This window comes from Carya illinoinensis, chromosome 3 (genome assembly GCF_018687715.1).
Source record: "Carya illinoinensis cultivar Pawnee chromosome 3, C.illinoinensisPawnee_v1, whole genome shotgun sequence".
NCBI classification, from domain to species: Eukaryota; Viridiplantae; Streptophyta; class Magnoliopsida; order Fagales; family Juglandaceae; genus Carya; species Carya illinoinensis.
Genome location: NC_056754.1, coordinates 43,853,860 through 43,874,202, shown reverse-complemented (window position 1 = coordinate 43,874,202; position 20,343 = coordinate 43,853,860). Strand labels below are relative to the sequence as shown.

The 20,343-nt window shown below is 34.5% G+C and overlaps 2 protein-coding genes across 3 annotated transcripts; one reads left to right on the top strand and one right to left on the bottom strand.

The window, feature by feature from the left end:
- Positions 1–4,989: 4,989 nt before the first annotated feature.
- Positions 4,990–11,186, top strand: LOC122304314 (protein PLASTID MOVEMENT IMPAIRED 1-RELATED 1). The gene is made up of 4 exons (XM_043116503.1): positions 4,990–5,140; positions 5,276–5,365; positions 5,553–7,819; positions 9,703–11,186. Exons 3-4 carry the CDS (start codon positions 5,553–5,555, stop codon positions 10,856–10,858), a joined length of 3,423 nt encoding a protein of 1,140 aa, XP_042972437.1. The 5' UTR covers positions 4,990–5,140; positions 5,276–5,365; the 3' UTR covers positions 10,859–11,186.
- A 1,908-nt stretch (positions 11,187–13,094) lies between these two features.
- Positions 13,095–18,409, bottom strand: LOC122304316 (PHD finger protein ALFIN-LIKE 4-like). 2 transcript variants are annotated; one of them, XM_043116509.1, is made up of 5 exons: positions 17,622–18,409; positions 17,448–17,480; positions 15,774–16,002; positions 14,669–14,804; positions 13,095–13,644 (listed from the first exon to the last, which is right to left on the bottom strand). In XM_043116509.1, exons 1-5 carry the CDS (start codon positions 17,716–17,718, stop codon positions 13,381–13,383), a joined length of 759 nt encoding a protein of 252 aa, XP_042972443.1. In that variant the 5' UTR covers positions 17,719–18,409; the 3' UTR covers positions 13,095–13,380. The 2 variants fall into 2 exon arrangements, with proteins under 2 accessions (XP_042972443.1, XP_042972442.1); XM_043116508.1 differs by having other exon boundaries at positions 13,095–13,650; positions 17,622–18,385.
- Between the last annotated feature and the right edge of the window lie 1,934 nt (positions 18,410–20,343).

Here is a 20,343-nt window from a genome sequence, read left to right as displayed (position 1 = left end):
ATGCCATAAATTCTGGTTGCAATCTTAACAACAATTAGGCCAGTTTTGATACAAAATTCTCTAAATTCATTTCAATGTTTCTCGTTTAATCATTATAATTTTTTTAAATTTTTAAATAAAATATTATAAATAATTTAATTTTTTTAAATTTTAAAATAATAATAATAAAAAATAATATTTTATTTAATTTTTAATTTTTATTTGAACTCATTTTTATCTCATTTGGTTATCTAAACCTTTTCTTAATGTGTTTGGGAGAGAGGAATATCAAGACAGGTGAGTTATGGATAAGGAAAATGATACTATGTCATTTGAGTTTACCTCTTAATTTGATTGTTTATGTATTTTATTTTATTTTATTTTTTAACATTTTTTATTCAAAGATTAAAAAAGTGACTATAAATATATAGATATTTTTTTGTTTTCCTTTTTAAAAAGTGTAATTGGGCATACAAAGGGGACAATGGTAATAATAGTGGCTGGCTGACATACTATCTTTACACATGGCACAAGATTATTGATAGACTGAGTGGAAAAGTAGACCTTCATACCTGAGGAGATGTGGATAAGGATATTGCGCGCTTCAAGGAGCAAATTCAAAACCCACATTTTCCCAAGGCGGTTCATGGCCAATCAATTCAATGAAGATACAATCTGTCTTTACTTTACAAATCGTGATTGATTATGAGAATAGATTGTGATAGTGATATATATCAAATAAATAAATACTTTCAAGATTTTATAAAAGTAAGTTTATATATTGATATGATTTTATGTAATACGTAAAATTATAAAATTATTTTTATTATAAAGTAGATATAATATATTATATAAAATTATGTCAGTTTGTAGGTTTATTTTAATAGAATTTTAAAAAAGAGTGTTCATTTTCTATTTAATTAATTTTGTTTGATATGATTGTATATTAAGATCTTTTTTTTTTCTTTTTGATAAAGCATATTAAGACTTGTTAAACAATGATTAATGATAATATTTAATTATAACATGTTAATCATAAGCTTTTTGTGGTATGTTAGTGATGAGTTAGTGTATTATCTTCTTTACACCAACTTTATTTAATTAGCTTCTCTCAACTTTTGAAACCCTCTCAAACCAAACCCCTCAATCCCATCAACTGTCTTGGAGGCTTCTCTTTCCTCTCTCTCACCCATCTTTCCCTCTCATTTTTCCTCTTACTTGTTTTCCTAGTTTTCACTCACAAGCTTGGATCTAGGGTTTGCACGGGGAAGAGGGTCTGTGAATTGAAGCTTCGAGATAGTGAAAAGAAGAAGGAGATCTGAGTACGTGTGGGTTATCTCTAGTTAGCTGGTCAATTGAGTTAAATTAGTGTCGCATCTACTTGCGAGATGGGCTGAACATGATGGGCATCATGTGACCAGCATTAACTTTGTTTTATTAGATTAGGTTGTTTCAGATGGGTTGGGAGCTTATCTCTTAGGACTTGGTTTGCGTTACGTATAAACATGTGTTTTATTTGCTTTGAACTACTGTTATTTACGTTTGTATTAGAACTGACTCATGGCCAGCCCTCCATTTGCTTGCTTTATATTATGGTCACTTGACAATATATGTATTGGAGGCAGAGTATTGTAAGGGTATTCTGGAACGTTGTAGAAATTTTTCTCATTTCATCTTTTCATTTTCTTCTTCTTCTTCAGACAATTGTGCTTCCCTCGAAGTGAGCCATTACTTGGGCATTTCATCAAATAACTGGGGTGTTTTGAATTTTATCTTCTTTCATCAATAGCATCCTTCCTCAATCCCTTCGTCGATTTCCTCTCATTTTCTTTATTTGCCCCTTTCGTCCGGTCCTTAGAAGCAAAATCGATTACGACCGCTTCTCATTAGGCTACACGCACCCACCCCACCAATCAACACCGTTACCTTCAACCTGTCATTTCTATGTATGGCTGGCCCTATCACGTTCCTCCAACACAATCTAATACATCAATTATGTGGCATTTCATATATGGAAAATGCTTCTGAGCCGCCCCAACCATTGGCTTTTTTTTTTTTTTTTAATAATAATTAAGAAAATAATTTTTGTATTAATATTTTTTTATTACTTAGTAATTAAAAAATTGAAAAAATGATTAAAAAAATTTAACATTAGGCAGTCACGACCAGCGAGAGTAGCCCACCCTTCATATATAGAGAAAAATCACTTTATATATTTAAGGATTAAGGAAATATTTTTAATGAGTTTGTGACTTTTATTTTTTATTTCAAAATATTCAAAGTGATTTAAAAAATATTTTAAAAATATATATTTTACACTATCGGTATAATGTAGAGGATAGTGTATAATGCAGAGTCACCTATCTCAATGACATTAACATTGTCCTATATTCTATCAGCATTCCAATTAAAATTCGTGACTTGTAAATGTGGAAAGTCCACAATAAAAGTTATATAACTGCGATTAAAAAATTACATTTTTGTTCGATAAGGAAAGCATCTATTTATAGTTAGTTTCAAATTCTCATTGGAAGAATATTCCAAATACATGATTTTTCAGTAGAAATTTCCTATTAAGATATGAATAGATAAGATCATAAAATTAGAGGAAAAATCTATTCCCTACAGATAATTTCTGTCCTTTTTTTTAAAAAAAAATTTCAATAATTAAAAAATGGCAAAGATGCTATGAATAACAAGAATTAACTCATATTTAGTGATTTTTAATAAAAATCTCCAATTTAGAAATAAATAGATTGGATTAAAAAAAATTGGATTAACTTTTTTTTTGTTTTTACTACATATGATTCTGTCGATTCATTTTTTAAAATACCATAAATATATATATATATTTAAGACAATAATTTCTCTCCAATAATTTTGTCCTTTTTTAAATTTCAAAGAATAAAAAAAATTGGTTGGCGCGTCATTTTGAAAAAAATTAGAGGTGGGCCATTGTTGAGGCTGAAGGGTGCAGCGGGCAACAACAATTGCTATTCAAATATTGAACATCAAAATGCTTGTGATGTCAGTCTCCTTTCTGTCTTAACACCATTATGTTTGTTTTTTAGTTAATATTTGGAAATACTTTTGTGAGTATTATTATATATAGTTATTTTTTTATATATTTTATTTATATAATTGATTAAAATAATTATTTTATATTAAAAAATAACGCAATCAATCATATTAATAAAATATATAAATAAGTACGTAAAAATGACTACATATAAAATTTTCATACCTTTTAAAATTTTTTCAATTAAATTTTACACAAAACCGAGGGCAAATTTTTATAAAATACCATCAATATAAAAGCAATTTGAAAGACCTCAAAAATAAGTGAGAAAGTATTATTCATCATTATTAAATATATATTTTTTGCCATGGCCGAATACCAACAATATGGTCGAATGGCTGGCTTACCAGGACGCTGGTACGATACTTGGATGTTCATTTATAATTTAAATAGTAAATAAAGTATAAAAAATAAAAATTTACAAAAATTTAGGTGATTTTACATAAAAATCTGTGTGCATGGATCTTTTAGTGGTAGAATCTATCATGTTTAAACGTTTAAATTTTCCCATCTAAGAACAAGATAATGACAAGAATAATTTGAATTACATAAACATGTGTTAAGATGTGTGGATTAATGCGTAAAAATAAATATATATATTCAAAGTTGTTGGGGGAAAACAATGATTACACGCAAAGTGTAAAGTATTTAAAGAATTCCCATGCTTTCTTTTAAGAAGCAAGCATACCAGCAATCTTCCTAAAGACAAAATATTTATTTATCTTCTTTTAATCACAATTGTTGCCACATTTTTGGTCATTTTATTCTTTCTTCTACCAAGTTTATGCATATTTCTTCCTGCGCTCCAAAATTTATTTGGTTGTTGAAAGATTTTAATCACATTAAATAATAATAATAATAATAATTATAGGAAGAACAGTAGCAAGCATTTATGAGGAAGGCTATCATTTGATAGAAAATGTAGTTGCAGTCGAGTACGTAAGCACCGTGTAATCATTTAAAAAAAATAAATAAATACAAAACACGTAAAAAAATTAATTTTTTACAATCAAATAATATATAGTGTTAGGGAGATTTTCCTCGAAGATGCGAGCCTAGCCTGGTTCATGGAGACACTGTTCAAGGATAGGCTGAAAAGCCCACTCGACCTCTCATCGGCCCACCTGGGAAGTCCCTAGGCTAATATGACATGAATTGGGTTGACAAGTTGGGTCAGCCAGTATTCGGAGGACACCAGATCTCCCATTGTCCAAATACAGAACAATAACATGCTACCTTGATGGGACTCTCCGTCCCAATGCCCCCCACTACCGTGGCCATGCCGCGTTAATTGCCTGTGCCAGGGGCCAGCCACATTAAATGAACTTTTTCAAGGGCCATCTTACCACCCGATTACAGGACATGGGTTGCTGACCCCAAGTGCAGATATAAGAGTGGCCTTCCAAGCATTGGATTGTAAGTTGGTTTTTCTGGAAATTCATGGGACTCTCCATACGACTTTCTTTCCTCTTAAACTTCTTGCTAATTTAAGCATCGGAAGCTCCATCGGCCACCTCCCGGTCGCCGAATCCAAGAGTGTTTCACTGTGTGCAAGAAAAATATGAAGACTTGAGTCGTCAAGGACCGGGCTTAAGGGTGTATGAAACATATCGTTAACTTGTAGCAACACTTCATCAAAAATATATATATTTTATTTAAATTTTAAAATTTAGATAATTACCTTCCATTTAGAACATAATTATAAATACTTTTATATCTTCAAATTGGTGCACGAAGCATATATAGTAAAATGTTTACATTACATAATTTGATTTAAAAGATAAATTTTAAAATTTAAATATTACTAATTAAATATTATCATTTAAGTAATTTCATACTAACTTGATAATAAAATAATTAAAATTAAAATAAACAATTACAACACAAGGGTGTGCATGAAGAGATATTGCATAAGAGAGGCAAGAGATGGTAATACCTAAAGATACGGGGGCACCGAAACCTAAATAAACTTATTATTTATTATATACATAATTATTGTATACCATCTTTGAAAATTGCAGCGGCATTTCCCAGGCCGAGAAAGAGAGATTTCGGGGGGGAGACAAACGCGCCTCAGACACCGTAAATCTCTCTCCAAGATTAAGAATTTTTCTGCTTTTTTTATTTTTTTTTTCTCCCCTTTTCCTTGTTTTATACGTGTATTTGAGTTTTCTTCCACTCGTCTCTTTCTGAATGTTCAAGGCTTGAATTTTTCAGATGGAGAAGCTATGATTTCGATCGGGTATTCTTAGGGTTTTGGAGAATTCTGCTTCGTTGGAGAGTTTTGTTCCCACCTACCTCCGTCCGGTAATTGATGTTAAGTTCAGTAGACTTGTAAAATGTTTAAGTAATTTGCATTCAAATCCAACGGAGACTTACCTAATACGTTCGAATTGTCAAGATTTGGAAATTTGATTTCTTTCCTGAATTTAGAGGTTTTATTAAGTCTGAAATTTTTATTTTTATTTTTATTTTTTAATTTTCGGGGAAAAAGATGATGTTGTCGAGAGTTGAAGCTGGGAAGAAGGTTGGTGATGATTCAGGTAATCGGAAGCTGCTGAATGAGATTGAAACCATAAGCAAAGCCTTATACCTGGAAAAAAACCCATCTAGGAGTTCGATTTCTAGAGTCAACACTCGGTCCAAGTCTTCTGGAAAAACCCACTTACCAGATCCCCAGTCGAAGCTTAAACCAGATGAGGAGGACCCCTCACGAAAAGAAAAGAAGTCCATTTGGAACTGGAGACCATTGAAGGCCCTGTCCCATATCCGAAACCGGAGGTTTAACTGTTGTTTTTCTCTCGTAGTCCATTCCATCGAAGGGTTGCCCTCAAGTTTCAATGATGTTAGTCTTTGCGTGCATTGGAAGCGGCGGGATGGGGTCCTGGTCACTCGTCCAGTGAAGGTTCTCCAAGGTATGGCAGAGTTTGAAGAGAAATTGACTCATACATGCTCGGTTTATGGTAGTAGGAATGGACCACACCATTCGGCAAAGTATGAGGCAAAGCATTTTCTGCTCTATGCTTCCGTTTATGGTGTGCCTGAACTTGATTTGGGGAAGCATCGGGTTGATCTCACGAGGCTACTGCCTCTGACGCTGGAGGAATTAGAGGAGGAAAAGAGCTCTGGGACGTGGACAACAGATTTTAAATTGGCAGGAAAGGCTAAAGGTGCATTGATGAATGTTAGTTTTGGATATTTAGTGATAGGTGATAATCCCAGTGCACCTAGAAGCACGGGGGTGTTGACTTCAAGGCAGAATAGTCAGAGTATGGTTAAAGCACAGACGAAACTTGGTCAAGGTGATGGCCGGAGCAGAACGCACCGTGCTGAAAGTCTTCCAAGCATAAGAAACCAGCTGTCTCATGCTACATCACATACCGTGGAGAGCATAAAAGACCTTCATGAGGTTTTTCCAATATCTAAGTCGGAACTTGCAAATTCGGTTGATATTCTGTATCGAAAATTTGATGAAGACAAGTTGGAATGTCCAGTTGGCAAGCCTCATCTTTATGCCTGTACTGAACATCTTGAGCCCATTAAACCAAATTCCAATCTTTTGTCTGACTCTGCTAAAGAAAATGCTGAAACGGAGTGTGGAGAGAATGAGTTTTCTGTGGTTGATCAGGGCGTAGAATTGTCATCAAAGGAGTATAAGAAGCCAGAGGAAGTCATTTTAATGGTTGCTGATATTGCTCCGGTTGAAAGTTCTGACATTGAAATTGACACTGGTGGACAGGTAGCTTTTAAGGAGAGCTCTGATCTTGATCCCAAGGAAAAGGAAACTGGTAGATGTGACAACGAACTTGTGTTACGCAACTGCACTACAATAGAGGATGATGTTGGCACCAAAGAAGCACTCATGAAAGAATTAGAGTCAGCTCTAAATAATGCATCAGAATTGGAGACAGCAGCATTAGAATCTCCAGACCATGAGAATTTCATGGAGCTTGAACCGGATTGTAAAATGGATGATAAAGGTAAGTCACTCAGCTTGGATGATGATTCTGAATCCATTGCAAGTGAGTTCCTAAACATGCTGGGGATAGAACATAGTCCATTCGGTTTGAGTTCTGAGAGCGAGCCTGAATCCCCAAGAGAGCGTCTGTTGAGACAATTTGAGGAGGAGGCTCTTGCCGGGGGCTGTTCTTTATTTGATTTTAATGGAGATGGTGAGGGCCAAGCTGAAAGTGGCCGCTATGCTCCAACTGGCTCTGTATGGGGGAACTTATCTGAACTTTCATCAGTGGTTCAGGATGCTGAAGAGGAGCCCCAGATAGCAAGTCATGCAGAGAAGAGCAAAACAAGGGCGAAAATGTTGGAAGACTTGGAAACAGAAGCCTTAATGCGTGAGTGGGGATTGAATGAAAATGCTTTTCAACATTCTCCACCAAAGAGCTCTGATGGGTTTGGGAGCCCAATTGATTTACCTCCTGAAGGGCCAGTTGAATTGCCTTCTCTTGGTGAAGGATTAGGTCCTTTTCTTCAGACAAAAAATGGAGGATTTGTACGGTCTATGGATCCCTCCCTTTTCAATAATGCTAAAAGTGGTGGTAATTTGATCATGCAGGTTTCTAGTCCAGTTGTTGTACCTGCAGAAATGGGTTCTGAGACAATAGAGATACTGCAGCGTTTGGCCTCAGTGGGAATTGAAAAGCTTTCTATGCAGGCCAATAAGTTGATGCCTTTGGAAGATATCACTGGAAAGACAATGCAGCAAGTAGCATGGGAAGCTGCACCCTCCTTGGAGGGACCTGAGAGGTTTGTTGAGACCATTTTGTTTGCTTTAAGTCAAGACACATTATAATAATTAAGGGGGAGTTCACTTTTCTCAAAAAAAAAAAATTAAGGGGGAGTTCGGTATGGTCCGGTCCAGTCCAGTCCGATCTGGTCTCATCCTATCTGGTCTCTTTCTGGGAGGTTTTGTGGACCGGACCAAACCTATTCGGTTTAGGGTTTTCCCACTCTGGACCGGACCGAACTTCCTAAGGACCGGGCCGGTCCTGTCGGTCAGTTCGGCCCACCCGACTTTTTTTTTTTAATCTAAGGGCATTTTGTTTAATATTTATGCAATTATATTGTGATATATTTAATATATATACATATAGTATACTATTATATATGTATTAATCTATATTAATAATACGCTAATACTATTAGTCTATTAGTATATAGTAAATTAGTAATAGTTATTAACTTATTTACGATAACTAATAATACATTAGTACTAATATTATAACTAATAACTAAATGTAATAATATTAATAGTTACTATATCTCTTCAAACCCCACACATTTATTAATACTCAATGACACTATTTAATACTATATTAAATAATAGTAATACTAATATTACTAATACTATATGTAGTTATACTAAGTAGTTATAGTGATTTAATACTAACATATTACATATTAAGTTAATTATACTATTATATATTTATACATATATGATATATTATAATTTATACTATAACTCTTATAATATGTTAATATATTAATATATACTAGTACTATATATTATAGTTAATAGTTATATATTAAAGAATATAATAATACATTGATACTAAATATATACAGTTACAGACTTATAATGATTTAGTTATTATGAATTTATGATTAGTATAACTATATAATAATATTAGTATTAGACTGTTAGTAATTTAGTGTAGCTATATTATATTAGTAATATTAGTTATGTTGAATCAGTCAGTTAGTATAACTATATTCTACATTATTAGTATTAATATAAATATTAGTATTAGTTATAGCTATATAACTTATATTAGAATTGAGAATCTTAGACTATATAATAGACTAATAGTATTAGTACAACTGTATAAGTATATTGTATAGCTATATTAGTATTAATTATAGTTATTAGTATAACTATATAATAGTATTAATAGTATACTATTAGTATAACTATATATTAGTATTAGTTATATTGTTATAGTGGTTTAGTATATTATAATTTATACTATAACTCTTATAATTTGTTAATATATTACTATATACTAGTACTATATATTATATTTATACATTAAAGGATATAATAATACATTCATACTAAATATATATGGTTATACTTATGATTTAGTTATTAACTTATTATGATTAGTATAACTATATAAATTATAATAGTATTAGACTATTAATATAGCTATATATTAGTAATATTAGTTATGGTGAATTAGTGATTTACTATAACTATATAAATTATATAATAGTATATTAGTATTAATAGTAGACTATTAATTTAGCTATATATTATTAGTATTAGTTATAGTGATTTGGTATAACTGTATTAGTGTAAGTATAACTACAGACTATATTAGACTACTAGTATTTTTTTTTTGGATACCATATATAATTATATAATTAATTATATACAAATATTATATAAATAATTTTTTTTTTTTTTAATTTCCATTCGGTTCGGTCTGGTCTGGTTTAGGGTGAAAAACCCCTAGACTGAGACCGGACCAAATGAGTTCGGTTTCTTGAAAATTGGACCAGACCAAACTGGACCCAATTGGGTCCAGTCCGGACTAGCTGATTCTCAGCCCAAATTATAATTTTGTCTATTTTATGTACTTCGGTAAAATGCTACCCTGATTATATATTATATCATCTTGGTACAGGCAATCTTTGTTGCAGCATGAATCAGCGGTTGGACAAGACACGTTTGGTGGGCAAAAGAGAGTTAAAGGGAGGTCAGCTGAACCTGAGTCTGATAAATTTAGTTCCAGCTTGGCAGGCAACGGAACGGGCTCGGAATATGTCTCCCTAGAAGATCTTGCTCCTTTAGCTATGCATAAAATTGAAGCACTTTCTATGGAAGGTTTGAGAATACAATCTGGTATGTCAGATGAAGATGCGCCTGTAAACATCAGTGCACAGCCTAGTGGGGAAATTTCAGCTCTCCAGGGCAAGGGAATTAACATCAGCGGGTCTTTAGGTTTGGATGGAGCTGCTGGATTGCAGTTGTTGGACATAAAAGATGGTGGCGATGATGTTGATGGATTAATTGGCCTCTCTTTAAGTCTTGATGAATGGATGAGGCTGGATTCGGGTGAAATTGAGGATGAAGATCGTATCAGTGAACGTACTTCTAAAATCCTTGCAGCCCATCATGCTAACTCTTTGGACTCGATTCGTGGAGGTTCAAAGGGAGAGAGAAGACGAGGCAAAGGCTCTAGCAAAAAGTGTGGTTTACTGGGGAACAACTTCACAGTGGCTTTAATGGTGCAACTTCGTGATCCACTGCGAAATTATGAGCAGGTCGGTGCACCAATGCTTGCTCTTATTCAAGTCGAGAGAGTGTTTCTCCCACCGAAGCCAAAAATATACAGCACGGTTCCATTGGTAAGGAACATTGACAAGGAAGATGACGAGTCGGAGTCATCAGTAAAGGAGACAAAAGAAGAAATAAAAGAAGCGAAAACTACCGAAGAGGAGGTTCCTCAGTTTAGAATCGCTGAAGTCCATGTTGCAGGTCTGAAGACAGAGCCTGGAAAAAAGAAGCTTTGGGGTTCCTCGACGCAGCAGCAATCTGGTTCCCGCTGGTTGCTTGCCAATGGAATGGGGAAGAGCAATAAGCATCCATTTATGAAGTCAAAGTCCGTTGCTAAGTCTGCCGTGCCAGCCACAACAAAGGTGCAACCTGGCGATACCTTGTGGAGCATCTCATCTCGTGTTCATGGTACTGGAACTAAATGGAAGGAATTGGCAGCATTAAATCCACATATACGGAACCCGAATATTATCTTACCAAATGAAACTATCAGGCTGCGCTGAGCGGAGCATGTAATCTGAATCTTTCTTGTGAGGGGTTTAATCTGAATCTGATTGTAATTCGGTACTCAAGAGGGCTACGTACTTGTGAATCAACGGCAACTTTAACCGGTTGCTAATTGTAAACAGGATGGTGTTTGAGAGCAGGCAATGATGCAATTTATGCACTTTTTTTAATTTGTAAACAGGTTGCCATATCATAAATTTTCTCTTGTAAATCCGTTATTTTTTGTAATCATGCATGCATGAGTTAGTATTTGCATGCAAGAACAATGCCAGAATTGGTTAGTGTTGAAGAATGAAGAAATTTCCTGGACTTTTATTAAATAAATTATGGCGGTTGACACTGATTCCATGATTGTGTTGCTATGCCAGCCCTGTCCAATGAGCTTGCCAATTATCCAATCTTGGTTCCCTTATATGATGATCCAGGCGAGCACTTCGTCTTTTCTTTGTCATGGGGAATGGATGGAGAACAATTCAGCAAGCCAATTATACTCGAGCTTATGAACACGAACATAATTGTAAGGTTTTGACAGGTTTGGTGGAAGTCGATATTTCTCTCCTCTTTGAATTTCGTTTTGGGCTAAAACTTGGCAGGAGAATCTTTTGGTTGTAGCAGCCGAAAGCCATTCATAAATTTCAGCCGTTGCAGCAGTACGTCCTCCTCCACATCTCAGCAGCAGAACAATGAAGCAGATGGCAATTGATAAAATTTTTCTTTCTATGCAACACTCGAGATCACAGTATGGATCTCGGATGGAAATCCTTGATGGGTTGTGCAAATCCATCGGTAGCCATTGCCAGAATGGAGCAGAGAGATTTCAAAGGGTGAAGGACAACTGGGATTGGCAAGTTATATACAGTGCAAGTTGTTCTCGAGTTTGGGAGGGAATTATAGTGAAAGGGTAAAATAGTTAAAGAGCTGGGCTCAATGGTCAATTCTTTATTGACAAAGGGTGGATTGGTGACGGCAGAATCTTGCATGGAAAGGTTCTTGGCTGCTTTTCTTGAGAGAGACATGTTGCTTGGTGGATTTCCACGTGGCAACTTTATCTTCAATTATCGAAGGCTTTATTTCATACAAAGAAAGTAGGGCAAAATGCATGGCCATGGATTTTAAGCAAAAATAGTTGAATCAACCAACCTTGTAAATGTCTTTTACCAAAGCCTTTACGGTGACTTTCATGAGTCATATTTCGTCTCACATAGCATATGCATGCTTATCTTATCGAATAATTAATTAAAACGAGTAAGAAGCTGCATAGGAATTCCCCAACTTGAGGTTTTGTTTTTGTTTTTCCCTCTCCACAACAAACTAAAGATTCGAAATTTTTAGACACAGTTCAGAGTCACTTATCAGCAGGAGAGATGCCATCTTTGAACATCGATCCATGTCATCCGTATGAATGCTTACTTCTCAGCACAAGATGCTTTATGATCTCATCCATGTAAAACCTGTAACTCAACAAATAATCATAATGATTTCATGTTATATAACTGACAGCTTTAACATCTTAGACCAGCACGCTTGTAATCCAGACTATTGGCATTTCTCCTCTTATTTCTGGTTGTTCAGATTTCAAGCTTCCATGCTCGATAAGAAATCCCACAAATGTAAACTTATGAACAAGCATGCCTCCACATGGTCCGTTAACTTGTAAGGTGCTCTTTTTGGTAAAGTAGATCTAATGTATCAAATTAAACTACACCATTTTGTAAGCTTGATTCTGTAAGATTTCTGTATAGTAGATCTAGCACTTTTCATATTCAATAGGGGTATAATTTCGATAAGCAATTTTCCTACTATCATTGAGAGAGAGAGAGAGAGAGAGAGAGAGAGAGAGAGAGAGAGAGAGAGAGAGAGAGAGAGAGAGAGAGTACAGTAGCCTGTAGGCTTCCGACAAAAAAAAAACAAAACAAAACAAAACAAAACGAAGTTCTTGATAAAATCCGAAGAACCATCATGCATGCCCATTACCCTGGAGATGGATGTAAGTCAGATTATGTATGCTAAAAATGCTATTCTTTCCAAGGTTAATATCTCTTCGATGGTAAACAGAAAACTTACTCCTAAGCACCCAAAGAAAAAATGCTTAGATAGAGACCAGAAGAAACAATGGCACAGGAATCCTAGACAACAAACATAGCAACCGCCACTTGCACTCACAGCAGCCCTCATGTTTCACGCATCTAGATAGAAGCAAAAAAGCATTTGTAAGGTTCCAAAACAGATGAGTGATAAATCAAAGTCTTTTGCACCTTGACAGGGGAAATGACTTCTCACACGGTGGAAAATACATGTCATAGTTCAGATTTAACAGAAGACGTTCAGAATCTGCAAACTACCAAATATTTAACATGTCCAAATAACATTATCCCCAAGACCAAATTACTGAATACATATGCTGCACTAAAATGGCACAACAAAAAAAAAAAAAAACAAACCTGACTAACTAAATAGTTAGCTAAGTCCAACATAAGAGAATTACAAGGGATGAGAATCAATCCACCTCCCTGTGATATCAAGGGCGTGCTCTCTTATTGCTGCACGAGGGGCACTTGTACTGCTTGATGTGCTCAGCCCTCGCAGGGGTGATCTTCACACACTTGCCATGAAACCACTTCTCACATATGTCACAACATATCCAGAACTCATCTGCGGCATAATTCTCCCCACATGCCCCACACAAGGTCTCCCCATGCTCTTCTTCATCTTCCTCATCCACTACGTCATCCTCATCCTTTGCCGGCATTCCCTTTGCAAACTTGCCCAATTCGGATCCTCGCTGTTGCTTTTTTTTGGCCATTTACAGAAAAGATACAGCAGTGGAGGCATGCAAATAAAGTGATGCGTCAATCAAAACAAATAGCATTCAAGGCCAGATCATGAAAGCACAATGAAGTAATTACTAAGCCATGGATTGTAAAATAAACAAGAATTTACACTCACAATAGAAAGTATTCAATAAACAGATACCACTGTCCAGCAGCAACAACATGAAAAAACCTATTTCAGGTAATCACACTCGTTGAATTATTATTCAAGATTGGTCGATACGTTTAGACACATAAATATTTGTTAAATGAACTCAACTAAGCCTTAACATATTCTTGAGATCAAAATTAAATAAAAAAGAAATCACTTATAAGGATATTTTAGAAAAATGGGACATAGACATGTTGCAGAATAGAAAAATTGTGAATCACACAGTCATACTAATTTATTGAATTAAAAGGGTAGGCTTCTTATTATTTACACAAAGAAAAAGTTAATGCAAAATTAAAAGGGCATGCAACCGTATTATTAAGTCTCCTTTTTATTGTAAAATTGGTCAGGTCCCTCACAGAACAAATAAAAAAAGCAACCAACCGAGGCTTATGCATTTAAGTACCAGCATATGTACAAATAAAAATAAGGATGAGCATGAAAGCTCTCCACTAAGCACAGTTTCCTTACAATCTCTGAGCAGGTCTCCTAAATTCTTCAATTTCCTTTTAGCAAACAAGCCCTCCCTATATGGAGGAAAGCATGCTGTCATAACATGTCAGTTACACCTACCAATTCTCAAGTATCTTTTACAACAAAAATAATTAGCATACGAATTCTGAAATGTTCAACTTAAATAAACAAAGACACGATATATGCCAACTAGACTTATAGGCACACCTGGAAAACCTGATAACTAGACAGAGGATAGATGAACTTAAAATTAGCCTGAGTGTATGCAACAAACTTCTTTGTCACACAGAAAAGGTAATATCATACTAGTGATGAATAAAGACCAAGAAAATAGTATATCTTTCTTTTACCGCTTTCGAGCCTGACTTGGATTTGTTGCTGCTATGATTTGAAACTGACGACTTCTCCTTCGCCTGTTTCTTTGTTGTTCCAGTCACAACCTCAAATATTGTAGGCAGATCATTTATCATAGTAAAGAGGCGTTTCCTGTGTCAGGAATTGCATTTCACGTGTAAAAAGCAAAATATAATAAAGAACTCAAAAATCCTGTAAGGCATCACCAAAATAGTTCATTTCGATTTGCTCTCTGACACAATTTCAACACCACCAGTCCATGTCAAATCAACAATCATGTCACTACCCGTTGACACCCAGCAGTCAGGGATTTAATAAATGTGCAATGAATGCATAATCCAAAAACATGCATCCACAGACAGATGAGACTAAAAATTGTAGGCAGGAAATTTTACAATAACCAAAGGAATCCTTATCATCACAGGGACTGGTGAAGCTGTTAAGCTCAGAGATTTTTATTAGTCTTTAATCATATTTTAAAGTCAAGCAAATCAGAAACACAAAGGACGGACCTATTTGATAAGGCTACATGTCACGGATTTAATAAATGTGCAATGCATGCATAATCCAAAAACATTCATCCATAGACAGATGAGACTAAAAATTGTCGGCAGGAAATTTTACAATAACCAAAGCAATCCGTATCATCATGGGGACTGGTGAAGCTGTTAAGCTCAAGATTTTTTATTTTTTTTTGTTAAGTAATAAGAAATTTTATTAATATAAAGATAGGCATAAACCAAGAACACAAGAAGTGTTCATGTGAACACACTGCTTTAAAAACTAAAAACCGTTATAAGAAAATCATGGAAGCTGAGACCATAAAAATCTAAAGCAATGACCCACATAAACAAAGTCTCAGTTTTTTATTAGTCTTTAATCATATATTAAAGTCAAGCAAATCAGAAACACATAGGACGGACCTATTTGATAAGGCTACATGTCACGATTAAAATATTACATCTGAAGTTGATAAACAACATAGCTTAAAAATGGAGACAAACTGAGGGTAAAATTGTACATATGTACATTATACAACTTCTATACTTTCCCGTATTTTGGAAGGATGGTAAAGAGTGAAAGTTAAAAGTGAGGATATACCTGTCAGTTTTATCAAAACCAAATCTCGCACCAAAATAGAATGCCACTGCAAGTAGCCAAGCATCACTGTGAACAGCAACCAGAGACAGCCAATCCTTTTCTTGCATGCCGTCTCTGGCAAAGTTGATTCCTAATGCAGGTTCTGGGAGCTCAGGAGGTACTTCTTCAGCAGGTAAGTTAACTTCCCACTGTTCATTAGGAAACCCATAAAGGCAAAGATTCTCCTTCTCTGACAGGTAAACCAGTTAGTCAAATAGAGTACGCATCAGTAACTGGCAGATATAGCAAGTAAAATAAAAGATCATTTTTATTTAGCATAGTTCTACAAATCATCTGCAATAGAACACTTAAGATTTTATCACACACATCAGGGAAAATGTGTACCAAAAATTTGGTTGTCATAAGTAGTGTGAGTTTGAGCATCATTATAGGACGACCATATAATCCAAGATCGGAAAATGCATCCAGTGTAATTATTACATACTAAAAGTACTTTCTAACGCATAATACAAACAACTTGAAGAGTAAAAGGAGAAACCAAATCTTTTTGGTGATTGGAAGTGATGTTTATGGTGGTCATATAGTGGAAAGAGGTGTAAATGCTTGCCAGCTTCATTCAAAGAAGTTTATTGAATTTTGAAGCTGAGGAGTATTGTACAATGACATGGATCATATCCTTCGGGTTTCACCTTCCTAATAATTTAACTTTTTACAAAAAAATTTCAAGTCATGTATGCTATATATTGTCAGTCTTTTCTTCGGAAGCCCCCTTTTATGTATCTTATATGATATGCTGTGAATTGCACGTTATTCAAATATTAGATATTGTATGCTTCCTCTATGTTTAGGATAAGAAATATGCCTATGATGCTTATTTTTATCAGAATATGCCTATGTTACTATTATGTTCATATTATAAGAAAGGAAAGAATGAAAAGAAACAAAGATGATGTGTGAATGCATGAAATGATTAGGTAGTTGATCTATATAATTCATTACTCATAAACACTTTCAGCAAATAATTAGCTATAATGATTATTTTAAGGCAGCCAAAAGACACAAACTTGCAACTGAGAAAGGTCTTAAGGTGGGAAAAAAAGAGAACTTATTACCAAAATATCCAAGTTCCAATGAGCAAGTTATCATGATCTTAAAAACAAACGTGTATCCAAGAGTTCATAATAATCCAAATAAAGTGAAGAGAACAGTAATCGACTATGCTAAAACGTCAAAAATTCCATTACGCGTAACATTATGCTTAAAGAACTGAAAAAACCCAGTTCTGCAAGAGTAGACACCGAAAACGTCTGCGTCACCAATGTAAAAGCAGATGTCTTAACTTTTTATTAAACACTAGAAAATTACTGCAACATTATTAATGTAAGAACTAAAGCAAAATTAGTATATATGGTTCTTAAGAGTCGGGCAAGCTTTGAGGAAAGATCCGAGATTGCAAAGATGGAAGGGACTGGTTCGGACTAGTTCTTCCGATGCAATCACTGCAAGTGGGCTGTCTCAAGCAGTAAAAATTTGAAGCGTATTGGAGTTATCATTTTCATACAGAAAACAGAGTGACATACTATAAGCTTAAACGCATTGTAATGTCAAACCCACGCTCGTAAACCCACACACAGACTCAGAGAAGTACAAAGGAGCGAAAATAAAAACCCTAACCAGGATCGCACTGCTGATAAAATTCTTCAACATCTACAAAACCATATGAAAAAAAAAAAAGGTCATTACAAAACAGAATTTTCAAAATTAAAAAATTCGAAAAAATAAAACTCGGAGAAAATAAATAAGGGAAAAGAAAAAAACAAGAGGAATTGGAGTAAAAAGGAGAGAAACCAGTGGTGAGGGCTTTGATCATGCCAGCTCTACGGCCCTTGAAGTCCCTGAAAACCTCCTCTACTGTGCGAGGGTTGTACTGTCCTCCTCCATCCATGTCCGTAGAGTGCCAGAGCTCGCTTCAGATAAGGTGGAAGAAAAAGCAAGAAGATACAGAGATATGACGGAGCAGAGGTCAGAGGAGGAGCCGACAGAACGATAAATTAGAGAGTTCTCAAGTTGTATTAACGGAGAAGCGAAGGTTTTGAAAAGATTTCAGTAGGAGAAGTGCTTAAGCGGAGAGAGAGAGAGAGAGAGAGAGAGAGAGAGAGGGAGTGATTGGGAATTCATGGGATTGTTCTTAAAAGGAGGGAAAGAAACCCCAAAAACAATAAATTAATAAAAGAAAAGAAATAAGAAGGTCAAGGGAAAAGAATATCCACAAGTCGATGAAAATCACAAAATAAAAAGAAAATAAGGGGGGGGGGGGAATCCAGTGTGTGTCAAATTATGTTTAGCTTATGCGATTGGGTGTGACGCGGCATCTGTTTATTTGCTAGATTGATGCGGTTGCGATTCCAAAAGGGGGGACATGACATGGGTTTCGGAAGCAGAAGCGCGGACAGACGATGGACGGCGGAGGAGAGAGCCACCGTGCGCCGCGGGTGTTATTTTGGTCGGTGTATTCAGTATCCACAATCAAATCTGGATCCGAGGGCTAAGAATAAAAGATGGAGGAGTGGAGTGGGGCCGCACTGATCTGAAGCAGACACGTGCCCTGGTAGGAAATTTTGCAGCACTGCCAAACTGACTGAAATAGTGAAGCTCATCCTGTCCGATCAGCGACTCAGCGAGGCTGCGAGTGCGCACCGCGCAGTGTATTATTCAGGATTTATTTATTTATTTTTAGATCTAATTTGAATATACGGTTGAAGATGAAATATTTTATTAAAAATTAAATAAAATATTATTATAAGATAATTTTTTAATATTAATTTTATTTTAAAATTTAAAAAAATTAAAATATTTATTATAATTTATATAAAAATATAAAAAAAATTATACTGATGAGATAAAATAAAATAATTTAAATTTAGATAAACAATCACTTTATGTTTTTGGCAAGAGAAAAGCTGAATTCACACGTGAGAAAGCTTGATGGTTTTTGACAATTTTTTATTTATTTAATGGTTAAAGAAATATTTTTTAATGTTATTATAATTTTTTTAAAAATATTTAAAAGTATTAAAATAATACATAAAACAAATAAAAACGAAAACAAAAAATTGCACCGCGAGGAGCCCCATCTGCGGCTTGTACAGCCACCCTTTTGGCAAAGCTCGTTTGGAACATTCAATCCAAGATCATCACATTTCTTCGCTTAAGAGCATTCACGTTGATTTTATTAAAGTTATCTTTAAAATTTGATAAAAAGTATAAATTTTTCATAAATTTAAAATCTTTCTATCCATAATTTCACATTGGATTAGTCATTGAATTCATCAAAATAATAATATAATATTATTTTTTTAATAATAATATATTTTTTTTTTCATATTTTACAATTAAACTAATTATATGTACATTAATAATTTAATTTGATATTTAAATTATTGATTTCTAACTAATTTCATTATTATGTCTAATAAATTAAAAAATATATATGTAAAAATTAAAAAAAGTCATCTTTATGCCCAATAACATTCACACAAATTACGTAGAAGGTATGAAAAAAATTGAAAAAAGAAAAGGACAACATTTGGTCATTAAAATGTAGTAAAATAATCTTTAATAAGTGTATAATAGCCCTTTAAATTTGAAAGAAATCATAAAAACACTGTAGCTCAAAACTTACTATTGTTTGGTTTGCTGAGACCAATGCAGCTTTAATTTATACAAATTCATCATTTTATACATTTGACTTAGTTTTTGATGAAGCCAATGCCAATACTCTAAGCAATCTTTTTCACTTGTACCTTGGTATAAAACCATTAAATTTTGTGATGTATTATAAATTAGATTTAGTTATGACAACAGCACAAGATATATGTTTTTCACTGTATTTCGAATAAAAAAGACTCCCAACATTCAGTTCCATACGAGGATGTCGGCAAACATCATTTGAAACTTTTACTTTGGTTTCATGTCTGTCCAAAAGGGAAGGTGAAATGTTTTTTTTTTTCTTTTTGGGGAGAGGAGGGGTGGGGGGCGGCCTCGGAAGCCCGGCATAACGTACAGCTAGCTACAGCCCCACCGTTACCATTTGACTTTCTAGGAATGTGTTGTGAACTAGATATTGTAACCAATGATAATAGATAATGGATATTGTAGGGTCCCAGTTTGATAAAATGATAGTAGATATGAAGTTTGGCACAATGTTCCACCCTGCTCCAATATCTGAATGGCTGCTTCTCTGAGAAATTATATTTATTTGCCTTTGGTTAACAATACAATTTTGTCTATGCAACCTCAGCCAGCCCCTACACTTTTCTCACCAGTAAAATTCCCTAATTTCTGTCGACCACCCTCATGAGTCAGTCCCACTACAATGAAAAAAAAAAAAAAAATAATATTTGCAATCGTGATTGTGCAAACGGCGTGCAGTTACTTTAAAAAAATGAATTAATATGAGACCCACATGAAAAAAAAAAAAAACTAACTTTTTAATCTGAACCCCACTCTTTTTCAAAACGATTGCGCGGCGTTTGCAATTCCACGACTGTATATAGCATTGCTCAAAACA